The 18,103-nt window shown below is 37.6% G+C and overlaps 1 protein-coding gene across 1 annotated transcript in view; it reads right to left on the bottom strand.

Annotated features, from left to right (window-relative positions):
• The window catches only part of LOC126100415 (cadherin-23), a 410,352-nt gene that overhangs the window by 67,665 nt on the left and 324,584 nt on the right, over positions 1 to 18,103 (bottom strand). The window contains exons 15-16 of the mRNA XM_049911011.1: positions 5,124 to 5,315; positions 516 to 710 (exon numbers count right to left, since the gene is read on the bottom strand). Coding sequence (XP_049766968.1) covers positions 516 to 710; positions 5,124 to 5,315 — 387 coding nt within the window. The remainder of the gene's footprint in view (positions 1 to 515; positions 711 to 5,123; positions 5,316 to 18,103) is intronic.

The following is an 18,103-nucleotide window of genomic DNA, read 5'->3' as shown; positions in this document are numbered from 1 at the left end:
ATGCGATTCTGACTGCTTTATTTTGTAATGTGAACATCCTTTTCATTTCTCAAATTTTTGAGTTTCCCCATACTACCATTCCATACTGCAGGTATTGTTCAATTATCAGTAACACTAACGTACACCTTGGAGAGAAAAAATTGCTACCTACACATTTTTAAGCCATCACTGTCATATAGACTAAGCCTGAGTTTGTACATATAGGTATCTCATAATGCAAGACATTTTGATTATTATGTTACAGCATTCTTTCATTTATGTTAATCTGCATTATCTTTCGAATTAATAAATGAAGAAAATTTTTGATGTCATTCTTCACTCCACATGCAAATAATGATGCATTTTTCTGTTACATGCGTGTCTCCTGGCTGTACATGTACATGTACTAAAATTGTAGACTGATCATTTCTATTTTTCACTTACATAAGTTCCAAGGAAATTCTGCTGGGAGAAGAAAGACAATAATTGCAAGCTGTACAAAATTTTAAAATTACCTTTCTTTGACAGTGCCTTACCTTATTGTCAAGGGTTTCATAATCCAATCTTTTGTTAAGAACAACATTTCCAGACTGCAGACCAATACTGAAAGTTTGTTGTGCAACATCTTGTTTTATTTCTTCAAAACGTGTAACAGGTCGACCAGAAGTTGGGTCCACTGCTGACAGCATAAGAAGAGTTGTTCCAATAGGCTGCTCCTCTGGGACTCTGATCTGTGATAAAAATATGTGTCAGACAAAAACAATTTAAATGAAGTATTATCTACTTTTGCAGCATCAAACTGGTTTAGTGTTAAGCATTATGAGAGTTATCAACAAATATTCCATTCTTATGTCTCACAGTTGCATAATTCAGCTCAGTCCCCCCACCCCTGGAGCAGGCAGAAATGCTGCAACACAATCTGGCATGAACTCGACTAATAGCTGAAGTAGTGCTGGAAGGAACTGACGCCATGAACCCTGCGGGGCTGTCCTTAAATTGGTAAGAGTACAAGGGGGTGGAGATCTCTTCTGAAATGCATGTTGCAAGGCATTCCAGATATGCTCAAAAATGTTCATGTCTGGGTAGTCTGGTGACCAGCGGAAGTGCTTAAAATCAGAAGAGTGTTCCTGGAGCCACTCTGTAGCAATTTTGCATGTGTGGGGTGTCACATTGTCCTGCTGGAATTGCCCAAGTCTGTCAGAATATACAATGGACATGAATGGTTGCAGATAATCAGACAGGATGCTTACGTATGCGTCACTTATCAGAATAGTGTCTAGACGTATCAGGGGTACCATATCAGTCCAACTGCACATGTGACACACCATTAAAAAGCCTCTAAAATCTAGAATAGTCCCCTGCTGACATGCAGGATCGATGGATTCAGGAGGTTGTCACCATACCAGCATATGTCTATCTGCTCGATGCAATTTGAAATAAGACTTGTCTGACCAGCAACATGTTTCCAGTCATCAACAGTCCAATACTGGTGATAACACGCCCAGACGAGGCATCAAGTTTTGTATTGTGCAGACATCAAGAGTACACAAGTGGGCCTTCAGCTTCAAAAGCCCATATCGATGATGTTTCATTGAATGGTTTTGCACACCGACACTTGCTGGTGGCCCAGTATTGAAATCTGCAGCAATTTGCAGAAGATTTGCACTTCTGTCATGCTGAATGATTCTCTTCAGTTGTCATTGGCCCCATTCTTGTAGGATCTTTTTCCAGTCACAGTGATGTCAGAGATCTGATGTTTTACCAGATTCCTGATATTCACAGTACAACCGTGAAATGGTCGTATGGGAAAATCCCCACTTCATCACTACCTCGGAGATGCTGTATCCCATTGCCCATGCGCTGACTATAACACCACATTCAAACTTACTTAAATATTGATAACCTGCTTCTATCCTTTTCATAATATTAGTCATGTATATTAACAGATGCACATGTTGCAGTTCTCTATTGTAAAGTACTATCTGAAAGAAAAAGTGGCACAAATATCCAGTCAGATCTCGATAAGATTTCATTGTGGTGCAATTGGCAACATGTTTTAACTGTTGAGAAATGTAAAATTGTGCATTTCACAAAATCCAGTAAAGTAGGTTCTTATAACTACACAGTCATTGAGTCACAACTGTAATTAGCCATCTCATACAAATATCTGGGTGTAAAAACTGGTATGTATATGAAATAAAACGATCACACAGGCACAGTTGCAAGTAAAGCAGGCAACAGATTTTGGCTCATTGGCAGTTTGTTGGCCAAATGTGGCCAGTCTACAAAGGAGACAGCATACAAATCTCTTGTATATTTCATATTGGAATACGGCTCATGTGTTTCTGACACATTCCAAGTACGGCTAACAGGCAATTTGAACATATCAGGTTGGTTTGATAAGTTTGATAAATATCCATGAAAGAATGGAACATTTTTGTTACACCTTCATGGTTGATAATCCAAGGATTGTATAAAGAATCATAATTGTACAGTGCACAGTTCTGAATTGACAGTGTGTTGACTTCGATTGAAAATGGAGAAAACTGAATTTTGTGCTCTTAAGAAACATTTATGTTTAAATGGTTGGATTGCTGTACAAATCAAAACTGAATAGGATGAAGTTAATGCAGACTCTGCACCATCATTGAAGACCTCTTACTTTTGGATTAATGAATTTATATGTAATCAGGCAAGCACTGAAGATGAAGCACACTCTGGCCATCCAATTAGGGCCACTGCAAAGGAAACCATTAACAAAATCCATGATACAGTGATTTACGAGCATCAAATAAACTTCATGAGATTGCTGAGACTGTACGCATCTCAACTTGACAAATACATAATACCCTGCTTGGAGTACTGACTATGAAGAAGCTGTGTGTGAGAAGGGTGCCATGACTACTCATAGTCGATCATAAGGTCACCTGACCCAACATATCAGCACAATGTCTAGAGACATTTAGTCACAATTCACAAGACTTTGTGTACTGATTAGTGACTTATCATTGAAACCTGGCTCCCTCATTCCACACCAGAGTCAAAACTTTTGTCAAAACAATGGACAAAGGCTGGTGACAGTGAACCAAAGAAGGTAAAGACCATTTAACACATGGTAAGGTGATGGTCACTGTCTTTTTCGATTCCTAAGGAATAATTCATAGATGTCTTGGAAAAAGGCAGAATCATAATTGGACATTATTACGCTTATTGGGATGAAAAAAAGATGCTCTTCCTCCAGGATAATACATTTTCTGAAACCACAATGATAACAATGGTGAAAATTGCATGGATGTGGGTTTCAATTGGTTTCTCATCCACCCTATTCACCAGACTTAGCCACAAGTTAGTTCTTCTTGTTCCCTAACTTAAAACTTTGACTTGCTGGGAAGAAATTTGCATCCAATAATGAAGTGATAGATGCAGTCAGTGAGTATTTTGCAGAGTTTCACAGAACCTATTTTTCCAATGGGATGGAAAAGCTGGAGGATCACTGGACTAAATTTATATCCCAAAAAGGATACTATATCGAGTTGTTTACAAAACAAACATTTTTCCCCTGTTTTTTTTTTTTTTTTTTTTTTTTTTTTTTTTCCCCTCTCATCATCATCCTCATATTCACAGATGGAGAGGATGAATGGTCACATTTGTTTGACACAAAGAGCATCACAGAAATGCTGAAAGACCTGAACTGGCTGTTGCCTGAAGATAAGATGCCAATTACCCCATGAAAGCTTGTTTTTGATGTTTCAAGGATGATTGTAATGTAGAGAATCTAGAAATCTATTTCAGCCTCCTAGAAACTACAAAGATAAGATTACACTAATTACAGTGTGCACAAAGCCATGCTTCACATGCAATTGTAATTGGAAAAAATCTTAGCAAGTGGTACAATTCTAAGTACCCTCAGAATATATATTTAGGTGTAAATTCTAGCATATCCTTCCTTACAGCTGACTTTTCTGTTGTCCTCTGATTTATGATAACTTCATCTTTTTCTGTCTCTTTTGACAAACAGACATGGGTGGTCTTTGTAACTGATCCTTCAACAGTTCTCTTTTTTCAGTGTTTTTCATTCTGTTTAACCATTTCAAGGGTGCATTTTTTGTAACAACTCAGCGAAGACCACTGTTTTGCTTGCCTATTAGAATTGTGGTCAACTGACATTTTTTTTCTTTTTTTCTTTTTTTTTTGCCTAAAGCTATGGTATAGTACATATACTACCAAGGCACCTTTGTGCGTATTAAAATTATGGCATTAAATGGATTTCTCACTTCCCTTTTGTGAGCTGTTATGTGTTACCATTACACGGGGGGGGGGGGGGGGGGGGGGGTGAGGAAAAAACAAAGAAATGTTCTCTGTTTTTATTTTATGTTTTCTTTTACTTTATTTAAAAAATAATTGTTACCGATATTAAAGTATACTGCTCACAATGTGAAAACAATCCTACAACCTTTATCACACCATAAAGGTATGAGCTGACACAGATCACAATAATGTATATTGCAGAAGTGAAGCAATGTGTTCCAACAACAGTAGTGATCCCATGACAAACAGAAGCTGATTGTTGTAGCAGTTTCCAGTGAAGTGTACTACGATACAATGTCAGGGATAGGCAGAGGTGGTAAGGCATATTCCCAAAAGCTTTGGGATACCCTTAAGTTGGTGGTAAGTATACTTCCCAAGGACCACAAATGACAAATTAATTTTGTGGTACGTACATTTCCCAAGCCACTTCATGAAACTACATTAGTAGTAAATATACTTCCCAATAAAACACCATCATTTGGTGGGATATATACTTCCCACAGTCCTGAAGGCTATATTCCACAAAAAACAGAAACTACAGCTGGTGCAGCAGATTTCAACTAGATGCCACAAGCATAAGAAGTGGTAAAACATATTTCCTCAAATGGTTAAAGAAATATGTTAAGTGGGAAGTATATCCACTATGCCCTGCGAAAGGGTTCAGACAGAATTTATGCTTCAGAAAGATAGTATTTTTGTCCAAATTTGATCCTTGTATATGACTGCATCTACCTGGTAAGTGGTAGTTTATTTTCTCACCATTACAATTCTGCATAAGTAGATGTGGTTAAAAGTAACAATAAGTTAAAGATTTACATGCTGCTTTCTCAACTAACCCTTATAACTGGATTTATATGTGACCATCCAGACATGGTGAAGACAGGGTTGGAATCAGAATGAGCCTGAACGTAGATAGTTACTTCTGCTGTGGCAACTTGCTGCTCAATCATCTCTTCAGCATTCTTGTCTTGAGCTTGCACTGTCAGGATTATGATAGCAGCTGCCTGGTGGTCCAATGGCCGTGCCACCTGTGAATGTACAAACTCTGTGTTCAACAAAAGTAGTACCCTATTCTTTGTGCACATTGACAGTATTATTACAAAATAAATATACTATATACAATCAACACAGTTCTACGTTACACACGCACTCGCACGCGCGTGCGTACACACACACACACACACACACACACACACACACACACAGGCGCGCGCGCGTGCGCGCACACACACACACACACACACACACACACACACACACACACACACATTTTATTTCATCTGGTAATTTGCCAAAAATTTTTATAGTAGCATATTTTACCCCTTTCTATGCCAAAGATAGGTTGAGTAATTAATAGTTTAAGTCTTTATTTTTTCTGGTTTATAATCATGAATATCACTGTTGTTTTTAAACTGGCCCATGTTGTTGAGAACAAATTTCATTAGTGAATAAATGTACCATGAGGCTGTTGCAAAAATTCCCAATCTTCAAAAAGATGCCAACAAGATGTGCAACTATGAATTCAACACATTATTCTAACCACTTTCTTTTGATCAGAGAATACTTTTTGTCTAACAAGGGGAGGCCACGATCTTTGGAACACGGATTTACTGCAAACATCGTACACTCATAGTACTCCATGAGGACAACAAAATATGTAAGCAGTATCGTGTACTTCTCAAGTGTTATTGAGAAAATCGAAAGATAATTTCGGTCATCAAATATATACCTGTGCATGCTCATTTTTACCATGAAGTGGCATCAGCCGAGTGGTTAGCATTCAAGCCCTGTAATCGCGGGATGATGGATCGAGTCCTGTTCGTTGTTTTTTTAACCTCTAACACAGTCATTTTCTTTACTATTTATATTACAATTGATATCATGGGAAAAATACGTGTAATCAGATGAACTTTTATTAAATTTAGACTGTTATTTGGCAGTCTACAAATTTTTATCATCGCAAATAATATGATATTCATAACTATCGGCTAGTAAATGACCAAACACATAAAGTGATACTGAAAATGTATGCTTGTCCATGATTTGAGAAAGGCCTTATACCTCAAAGGAGCCCAAAGCGACTTGTTACCTCCAAGTTTTGACTGGCACATACGGCTTTCGAAAGATGAACATTTAATCATCGCATTCAACATTACGAGTACAAGTTGTAGGATGATATTTTTCATAAAAACATGGAAAACGTAACATAAAACGGAACCAGCTGCATTGAATAAATGCTATGTTTCCGCATATGCAAGGTCTTTTGAGATTTTCCATGGAAAAATAAACCTCTTTAACATTTCAAAAACCTCTGTTTCAGATGATAATTTGGAAGCAGACCATGCATAACGCAGCGTTTCGTTAAATATCAGTGCTGATAATTGGTCATGCAGTATCAACTGTATTTTAATAGCATCTTCACGAGAAACAATTTCTTGTTCCTTTCAATTAAATATGAACAATTTTGAAGACACGGACAAGCACATATTTTTAGTATCACTTTATGCATTTGGTCATTTACTAGCCTATAGTTATTAATATTATATCATTTGTTATAATAAAAATTTGTAGACTGCCAAATAACATTGTAAATTTAATAAAAGTTCATCCGATTACATGTATGTTTCCCATTATATCAATTGTAATATAAATAGTAAAGAAAATGACTGTGTTGGGGGGGGGGGGGGGGGGGGGGGGGAACTGGCAAATGGGACTCGATCTATCGATCCAGCGACTATGGGGCTTGAATGCTAACCACTTTTTTTTTCTTCCCCCGTTCGTTGTATCTGGTCGGGGTGGATATCGCAAGACACCCATTTCAGTTCACCGTTGATCCATTAACTCAGTTTTTTTTATTACAGAGGGCAGCTAACCCTCTGACCGAACACACTGAGTTATCATGACAGCTGACTCAGCTGCCGCCGCTTCATGGTAAAAATGGCCACGCACAGGTATATATTTGACAACCGAAATTATCTTGCAATTTTATCAATAACGCTTGAGAAGTACGCGCTACTGCTTACACATTTTGTTGTCCTCATGGAGTACTACGAGTTTATGAAGTTTTTTATAGTAAATTCACATTCCAAACGTCATGGCCTCCCCTTGTAAGTGTTGAGTTACCACAAAATATTACTCCATTGACATCAGAGAGTGAGAGTATGCAAAGTACGTTAGCTTACTAATTTCTATATCCTCAAAATTTGCAATTATTCTGATTGCAAAAATTGCTGAACATAGTCATTTCAGAAGATCCAAAATATGAATTTTTCAATTAAGATTCTCATCTATATGTACACCCAAAAACTTAGTACCCTCTACCCTGTCTACCGACTTCTGTTGGTGTGTTATATTTAGCAAAAGGAACTGTAGTTTTTGCAGCAGAAAATTGGATGTACTGTGTTTTTTCAAAGTTTAGAGCAAGCCCATTTGCAGAAAACCAATTAATGACTTCTCCAAAGATCTTATTTATATTGTTTTAAATTGTAGTTTATTTTACTGGATTAATAATGGTGCTTGTATCATCAGCACACAGTGTCAGTTCAGCTTCTTGTTTCAGATAAGAAGGGAGGTCATTCACATATATCAAGAACAGTATGCATGTGTATGATTGAACCCTGTGGAACACCTAATGTAATTTCACCTCAGTTAAGTGGCAAACTTATTTAAATCACTTGGCCCATATGAAGAAACTTTTCGTTTCATGTTATGTAGATATAACTTAAACCACTCATATGCTATTCCATTTATACCATAGAATTGTAATTTCTGTAACATAATGTTATGGTTCACATAATCAAATGCTTTGGACAAGTCACAGAAAATTCCTGTTGGTGACATTTTACTATTTAAAGACTTTATTATGTGGACAATTAAACTGTATATTGCTGTCTCAGTGGAACAGCATTTTTGAAATCCAAACTGTGATTTACTAAGTATCCCATCACTGTTGAGATAGCTAACCACTCTTGAGTACATTATTTTCTTGAAGATTTTTGAAAATGCTGCAAGCAAGGATACTGGCCAATATTTATTGACATGTGTGGTGCCCCCTTTTTGTAGAGAGGCCTGACAATGGCATATTTTAACCTGTCTGGGAAACTACCTTGAATTAGTGATGTATTACGTACGTGAGTCAGAACATCAGCTGTAATTGCTCCACATTGTTTTAATATCTTATTAAAGATGTCACTGCTTCAACAGAACATTTATTTCTAAAGATTTCATAATTTTACTTATTTCACAAGAAGTTGTTAGGTGAAACTTAATCTGACTAATATTTTTCAAAACTGTCTCTTCCATGTACTTCCTGGTTTTTTCTTTTGAACTATTCTCACCAATGTTTTCTCCTACACTTAAGAAATGGTTATTAAATACATTAGCTACTTGTGTACTGTTGGTTAAGATGGTCTCATTCTCTTTAATAGCAGTACTGCCTACCCCAGTGGTTACTTTTCCTGTCTCCCATCTAACAACATTCCACATTGATTTGATTTTATTGCTGGAGTTGTTAATTTCTTCTCTAACATACATAGTTCTTGATTTCCTTACAACTTTTCTCAGTGTATTACAATAATTTTTATACTGTAAAGCTACTTGTGGATCTTTACTAATTCTTTCTGTCTCATACTGTTTTCTTTTTCTTTCTGAAGACACTTTAATACCTGTAGTAATCCAAGGTTTCTTCGAAAAATGAGTGGTATTACATTTAGTAATTTTCTTTGGGAAACAATGTTCAAAAGGGATATAAATTTATCAAGAAACATGTTGCATTTGTCATTAGCATTTGGCTCATTATATACATCTCCCCAATTAACATTTCTTAAACTTTCTCTGGAGTGCTCTATAGATACTGGGTTGAGCAACCTCACACTTTTTACTAAATGGTTTCTGAGCTGTACACCCTGTTAGGTTTTGTAAGTTAATCAGTTGTGCATCATGGTCTGACAATTCATTTATCACAGGGAAAGCATGTGTTTGTTTTACATCCTCTTTTTGTACAAATACATTATCTATTAGAGTGCTACTGTCCTGAGATATACATGTAGGGAAATTGACAACTGATGATAAGTTATATGTTGTTAATAACACTTCTAGTTCACTTTCCCATCAGAATGACTTAGAAAATTTACATTGAAATCACCAAAGATTAACAACAACTTCTTCTTTTTGCTTGACAGACAGCTGGAGTCCAACTTTTTTCTGAATAGCTCCCAGTCTCCTAATGGGGACCTGTAGACTGTTGCTAATATCAATACTACCTTATCTAAATGAAGTTCACATGCACAAACCTCAAAGTGCTGATCAACACAAAATTTGCTTACTTCTACAGTTTTGTATTTATACCCTTGTATTATAAAAATGGCAACTCCTCCTTTATCCATCCTAGACCTACAAGTGTAATATGCTAAATTATACCCATTTATACTAACACTATCCATCCCCACAGTTACATCATGACATGGTCGCATGTTCAAATAATTTTATTAAATTTCTGTGAAATGTTTTCATTTTGTGCCACTAGTGAGCCTCATTATCTTCCTTGTCAGCTTTTGTATGATACATTCAACCAAATTGTATAATGTGACTCACTGTACAAGGACACAGCAACTCATTTACCATAGCAAAGCTTGGTTCACTGTATGACTACATTTAATTGCTGTCACAAGCTATTTGAGAAGGAATATTTATCGTTGACACATCGAGGGGAGAACAAATTTGTGTCCTACCAACTTTGACAAGTCTCAATATACTAGTTGGAGGGCCCTGAAAGTGACTCATATTCAAGGGCTTCTTTCAGATACTGAGGGCAACTGGCATTTACAACCTGTACATTCAACATGACTTTACTTTTTTCCCCCTATTAAATTCATGAAGGGGAAAATTATGTATGATTTAATGTTTATTGATGAGCAGTGCTTTTCTTTTCCAACATGCAGAACTTCATTGCAATCTTGCAAAATTGTTGACCAACACTCAAAACACTGCAAGAACCAAACCATCAAATTAATATCATGAAGATTCATTGCCTTGTGTATAATCAGCTGTTGGCTCCAATATTCCACCCAATGTTACTATATGCATGGTACACTCTAAAACTGACTGTGGATATAGGTGGTTTCATAAATGAGAACCAATTCTATATTCCAATGAGTACTTGTCAGGAAATACTGGCATGCAGGAACATCTGCTGCAAGGAATACTTTAGCATTGCACACTACCATGATGGATGCAATCCAACATACTGTGAAAGTGAACCACCACATAAATAAAAAGAGTCTGACAGAAGTAGGAAAAAAATGTGAGGGAACAATAATATAATAATTCTGGACACTTTTAATATCAACAGTTTTTCAAAATATAATATACACATCAAAAAAAGTTTTGTATCACCCCAGCTCCCAGACCTCCTGAAGACAGGCATTGACTGTGGATATTGTACCACAGACACAGTCCCTTTAACTGTTCAGACATGTCACTAAACCCACCCAACAATGTAAACAACCATGCATGAGCAGCACCTATTAGATGGCGAGGGTCTGACAGCCGATCAGTTCCAGTCATTTCACCAGGAAGGAGATACACGGATCATGTTGTCTGTCATTCAACCATAACTAGACGGTCAATACCACAGTTCAATCGAGTCCGCATTGTTACTTTGTGCCAGCAAGGGCTCTCAACAAGTGAAGTGTCCAGGTATCTTGTAGTAAACCAAAGTGATGTTGTTCGGACATGGAGGAGATACAAAGAGACAGGAACAGTCATTGACATGCCTCGCTCAGGCCACCTAAGGGCTACTACTGCAGTGGATGACCACTACCTATGGATTATGGCTCGGAGGAACCCTGACAGCAACACCACCATGTTGAATAATGCTTTTCGTGCAGTCACAGGCTATCATGTTATGACTCAAACTGTGTGCAATAGGCTGCATGATGCGCAGCTTCACTCCTGACGTCCATGGCGAGGTCCATCTTTGCAACCACACCACCATGCAGTGTGGTACAGATGGGCCCAACAACATGCCAAATGGACTGCTCAGGATTGGCATCACATTCTCTTCATAGATAAGCATCGAATATGCCTTCAACCATACACTCATTGGAGACAAGTTTGGAGACAACCCGGTCAAGCTGAATGCATTAGACACACTGTCTAGTGAGTGCAGCAATGTCAAGGTTCCCTACTGTTTTGGGATGGCATTATGTGGGGCCAATGTATGCTGTTGGTGGTCATGGAAGGCACTGTAATGGTTGTAGGATACTTTAATGCCATCCTCTGACTGATAGCGCAACCATATCGGCAGCATATTGGCAAGGCATTCATCTTCATGGGCGACAATTCATGCACCCATTGTGCACATATTGTGAATGACTTCCTTCAGGATAACAACATCGCTTAACTAGAGTGGCCAGCATGTTCTCCAAACATGAACCCTATCGAACATGCTGTGCTACTAGGTATTAGAGGTACCGGTCTGTACAGCAATTTAGAACACAAACTCTGAAGGTCTCGCTGTATGGCAGTACACTATGCAATGTGTGCTTTTCATCAGCAATAACAAGAGCAGAAGTGATGTTTGTGTTGATCTCTATTCTAATTTTCTGTACAGGCTCCAGAACTCTCAGAACAGAGGTGATGCAAAACTTCTTCTGATGTGTGTAATTTCTAATCAATATATATGATAAAAGTAAGTGTACAATGTGTGTGCCACTAAAACTCAGAACGAGTCCTGGTATGATCAAGGGAATTATATGGCGTGGTAGCCCTCTATTCCCCATCCATGAAGAAGGTTCCCATTTTTATCCAGAATGTTCCAGAATGTTCCTCAACGATCCAGGATTTTCTGGAATGTATGGGTGTAGTCTGAAACATTTGGGAAGATACCAGAGTGTTCAGGAACATCCCAGGTCATTGTGGAACATTCCAGAATACTCTAAAATGTTGTGGAATATTCTGGAAGATTGTGGACTATTCAAAGCCTTTTTGGTAAGTTCTGGAATTTGCCACTGGTGGCAGCTACCCATTGGTAGGTGTATGTAAGGCAAGACCCATAGTGGGTTCAGACATCAGTTTCTTATCAGTGATGCAGGTAGGAACTGAAAAAGTAGGGCACTGAGCGAATAAAAGCGGACAGTGAAGTGTGAGTCAAAATGATACAGTGACTGTGTATGTGCGGTTGGATATGGGTGTGTGTGCGAGTGTATACCTGTCCTTTTCCCCCCTAAGGAAAGTCTTTCCGCTCCCAGGATTGGAATGACTCCTTACCCTCTCGCTTAAAACCTACATCCTTTTGTCTTTTCCTCTCCTTCCCTCTTTCCTGACGAAGCAACCGTTGGTTGTGAAAGCTTGAATTTTGTGTGTATGTTTGTGTTTGTTTGTGTGTCTATCGACCTGCCAGCGCTTTCGTTTGGTAAGTCACATCATCTTTGTTTTTAGATATAATATATAACGTTGGTTTGATTTATATTTTAGACAATGCCCAACGATAAAGGAGGAGGGGATCTTGCCAGTTCTGAAGCAAAACAGTGAAAACAAAAAGAACAGCAAGAAAAAAAACATATGAAGCAAAACAGTGAAAACAAAAAGAACAGCAAAAAAAAAAAAAAAACATATGAAGAGAAGCACTTTTAAGTTCCCAATGAATGAGAATGAGCACCGTAAGAAGCAGAGAAGCTGAAGAACAATGAAATGAATGAACTGAAGAATTATGAACTGTGACACAATCTTATAATAAAAGACTGCAAACTCAAGCCAGCCATAAAAATATCACCTTACAAGAAGCACAGACAAGGACAAGTAAACAGTAAAACCTAACAAATGAAGCTTTATACTATAATGCAATGAAAGAATATCGAAAGAATATAATAGACACAAAAATATTGTAACTGGAAACATGTGCAACATCTACCGATTTTGCAATGAAAAAAAATTCAAAAAGAAACACCACAATTCTGTTGCATGATTTGAAAAATTCAATTACCACTAGTGGAAGCACGTCCACAGGAATTTTTATGTTACATGACTGGGAAACTCCAGAATCAAAACACTTTCTTCATAATATAAAAGCATACAATGTCTGCTTCCATATGACTTCTCTTGGTGTCACTTCAATCAACACTAAGAGAAATTAAATTGATTATGTTTTTTCCATCCAAGGACACATCTATGACAACACTGGATCATTACTACCACTATCCAATGAAGACCATAAATCAATGCAAGTATATTTCATCAGAAATGAAGAACCAGAAATTGATCAACAGTGCTTAAATATCAGTGGATCGAGATGAGAAGTAATCCAAGATGTACAGAGGATCTTTCACAAATACAATCAACTGATTTACATATTCAAATCTGCACTAGACAGAATAATTTCTGGTGTCTATGAAGTTATAATTTGAGCTGACAAAAGACAACCTGGAGAATACAAATGCTGATTTAATGCACTTCAGATAGATGAAGTCACCATCCTAAGTGTGGACAATGAAAACACAAGCCGTGAAATAACTGTACAACAGACAAAACAAGGACTAAAACACATTGCAGAGACACACCATCCCTATAATGCCCTCTAAGATACATTAATGCTTCTGCAACAAGGGAAAAGTTATTTTACTGTGAAACAAATTCAACCTCAAACAGGTGTATAAACAAACAAAAAGTCGCTTCCAAAGAGTTCTATGCTTACTGCTTAGTGATCAGTGACAATGAAACATACAACCACATTTTCGACACTCATCGTCTATTCCAAAAATTCCTGGTAGATAAGTATACAAAAGTAGAAGCAGAATGGATGCTTTACATAAGACTGAATCAGAAGAAACTACTCATGGACAAAAACATCCACCTTTGAGACACAGTCATAAATGATGGAAACATTGACAACATCAAAACAATTGTAATCTTACCGTCATCATACATGGGAAGCCCGACACACATGCACGAATACACTCAAGATGCCCTGACTTACATAAGAAAATATGAACGATCTGACCTCTTCATAAAATTCACATTCAGCTCATCATGGCCATAAATCAAAGAACAACTACGATAAGTCCCCATGCAGCGACATGCCATAACAATTCAAGTTTTTCAACAAAAACAAATGAGATTTATTGAAGTCATCACAAAATATAACACATCTATGGAACCGTTAGATTCTGGATGTGCATAATTGAATGGCAAAAATGAGGACTGCCTCAATCACACAATCTCATATGGCCACATGACAGAATTCATCCCACGGATAACGGCAAAATCATCCAAGTTGAGTTTCCCAATCCACAAGAAAATCTGGAACTGTATAGTACCATATAACACAATGCTTTAGAAAATGTTCCAAGTGCACATAAACGTGGAACACGGCAATCCAGTGAAATCCATCAAGTGTGTCCATAAGTATGTGAACAAAGGCAGTGACATGGCAGTATTTCAAATAGCCAAAGGGAGCAAACAACAAAACAGAAATAATGAAATCCTTACATACCAAATGGGCAGATGCATCAACAGTAACGAAGCAGTGTATCGGATTTTTGGTATTTTTCATACATAAATGCAAATATCTGTGCAACATCTAGCAGTACATTTGGAGAATGGGGAGAGGGTTTATTTCACAAAAGACATCACCAGAACAACTGCAAGCCAATCTCCTCAGAAAATAACATTAACAGCTTTTTACCAACTGTGCCAAACAGACCCATTCACGAAAACATTACTATATATCAAAGACCCTTCCTATCTTACATGGAACAAAACAAGAAAAAACTTTCAATGACAAAAACAAGGAATTACAGTAGAAGATCATCCAGGAATCATGAAAACTGGTGCACTAGGCCAAGTATACACTGTAAATCCCAACAACACCTAATGTTTCTATCTCCGGATACTGCTACATGAAAAACAGGGACCAACAAGTTTCACAGATCTCAAGACTGTTGACCGTTACTTATGCATGATGTATAGAGAAGCTTGCCAATGCTCAGACTACTGGAAAATGACAACCACTGGGAGTTAACACTACAGGAAGCCTCACTCACAGCCTAAGCTGAACAAATGAGAGACTTATTTGTCGTAATTCCAACAACATGTAATCCATCAAATCCAAAACAGCTGCAGGACTCCTTCTACGAGAATATGAGTGATGACATACTGTACCAAATCCAACAAGCTCATCTTGAACCGACCACCAAATTCAATGACAACATCTTCAATAAAACACCTAGAAGATAAATGTTTAGGAATAAACAACCAGACCTTAGTACAACTTGGGATGCAAGTACCACAAAAAGATGCTATCAGTCTGTTAAAGTTCAAAATTACAAAGGAAAAAAGCAACAACATCTACAAACTATTTCAATGCATTGCTCACAACAAACCACTCCTCAGTGACAATCAAAAGGAAATTTACAACATTATCACCGACTGGATCAACAACAACACTGGTGGAATTATTTACTTGGACACAAAAAGTGCCACCAGCAAAATGTTTCCAATAAATCTAGTGCTGGCAAAAATACATGCAAACAACACAATGCACCTGCACGGGTATCATCTGGCACTGCAGCCACATTCATGGCAGGAGTATGAACTGCCCATTCCACACTGCAACTGATGCTGAATATAGCCAAAGAAAAATTCCCACTATGTAAAACCTCAAGAACGTGTGGATGGTATGAACACCTACAACAAGCTAAAATGATCTCATGGGTGAATGCACAATGGCACATAAAAAATCACTCGAAGGCATAGACAGAACATTACAAGACTTGCAAGGAAACTCTGCAGTGATGGGAGGATATTTTTTGACAAACACTTCCAGTTATCTCCAAATAAACACCAGCAGACAAGATCAATGCAATCACGTCTCTGGCCACACATACACATACTGTGTCTCAGAAAAAATATGAGAGTTGAACTATCAAAAGATGAAACAACAACAAATTTTGCTCAGCAACTTTTACAAACTGGTGAAGGCACATATTCTACTGACCAGATGACTGGTCTCATTCAAATCAACAGTGATTTCTGCAACAAAGCCATTACTGAAATGAACTCGTCTACCAAATTTATCCACACACTATACCAATCTGGTTATTTGAAAGAACAATTTTGGCAACTAAAAGTAATATTGTCGACAATATAAACTTTCATATTCAACAGAAAATTCCTGATGAAGAGAGAACAGGCAAATCAATCAACACAATGGTAAGTGCTGAAGAAAGTGTGAACTTCTCTACAGAATTTATAAACTCTTTGCAAGTATCGTCAATGCCATTACACTGCTTCTGACTGAAAATTGCATCTCCGATCATTCTACTTAGCAATCTCAATTCACCAAAATATCTATGTAAAATGGAAGCTTACCCTCCTACATTATATGGGCTACCAAAGATACATGAGCCTAACGTTCCATTGAGACTGATTGTGAGTGCTATCGGATCGCCTACTCAAGAGTTGGCTAGACATCTCACCTCCTTGCTACAACCACATATTGGTAAAACTGATCATCACATTAAAAATTCTGTGCACTTTATTGAAGAATTGACGGAGATTATTGTCAGTCCAGATGATATCCTTGTTAGTTTTGACGTGGCGACCATTTACCATGGTTCCTGTTGGCACAGCTGTTTCATTCATTGATATGTTTCCCACTGATATGGTAGCTCTGTTTTGACATTGCCTGTCCACAACATATTTCCAGTATGATAATGAATTTTACAAACAAATTGAAGGAGTGGCCATTGGCAGCCCTCTGAGTCCAGCTGTTGCTAATCTATTCATGGAATTTTTTGAACAGCAGCCACTGCAGTCTCACAGCAAACAGGAATTGTATGGTTTCTTGGTGCACCTAAATAGTATTAATCCAAAGATACAATTTACTATGGAGAAAGAGAGCAATGGACAACTAAATTTTTTTGGATGTATCAGCAATTTAATGGGCCGATGGTAGTCTAGGGCATAAAGTATAGAGAAAAGATACACACACCGACCGTTACCTCCACAAGGATTTGAACTACCATCCAAGGCAGAAGAGAGGTGTCATTAAATCATTGGTGGACAGAGCTAATAAGATCTGTGAGCCAGTTTATTTGCAAGATGAACTAAATCATTTGCAAACGGCTTTTAAGAAAAACAGATATGCTGACAACGAAGTAGATCGAGCACTTTATGCCAGAAGAAAAATGTCTGACAACATTTGGCAACAATAACTGTCAGCTGGAAAACTTTTTCTTCCATTTATTCACAATATTATGGACCGTATTGGGAAAGTTCTGGCCAAGTTCCAAGTTGAAACACTCTTTAGACCCACCAAGAAGGTTAGTGAGTGTTTAAGATCCACAAAATATGCACGACACTCCTTAGCAAATCCTGGGGTGTATAAAATTCCATGTAGCTGTGGGAAGGTTTATACTGGAACAACAAAAAAAGAAGTGTCAATACCTGCTTAACCAAGCACAACAGGAACTGTCAACTAGGATATACTGACAAATCAGCTGTAACCAAACATGTTTTTAAAGACGGTGTTTATGAAATAAAATTTTGTGAGATGAGTATGCTAGCCAAGTCATCGCATTATAATGCACATATGTATAGGGAAGCTATAGAGAATGGGAAATACCACAATAATTTTAATAGAAAAAAGGAAGGCCTAAAGTTAGACAAGATATGGTGGTCGACTTTGCACCAATGATGTGACAATCAATTACAATCAATTGAGAATAATGACATTAGTCAAAGATAGACTTACAGTCAGTCCCACATGGCATATGCTGGTGCTCTCTATGCACTGTATATAAATGGGACATCCACAGCC

Source organism: Schistocerca cancellata, chromosome 9 (genome assembly GCF_023864275.1).
Source record: "Schistocerca cancellata isolate TAMUIC-IGC-003103 chromosome 9, iqSchCanc2.1, whole genome shotgun sequence".
Taxonomy (NCBI): Eukaryota; Metazoa; Arthropoda; class Insecta; order Orthoptera; family Acrididae; genus Schistocerca; species Schistocerca cancellata.
Note: the sequence above shows the minus strand (reverse complement) of the source record. Positions and strands in the feature narration are given on the sequence as shown.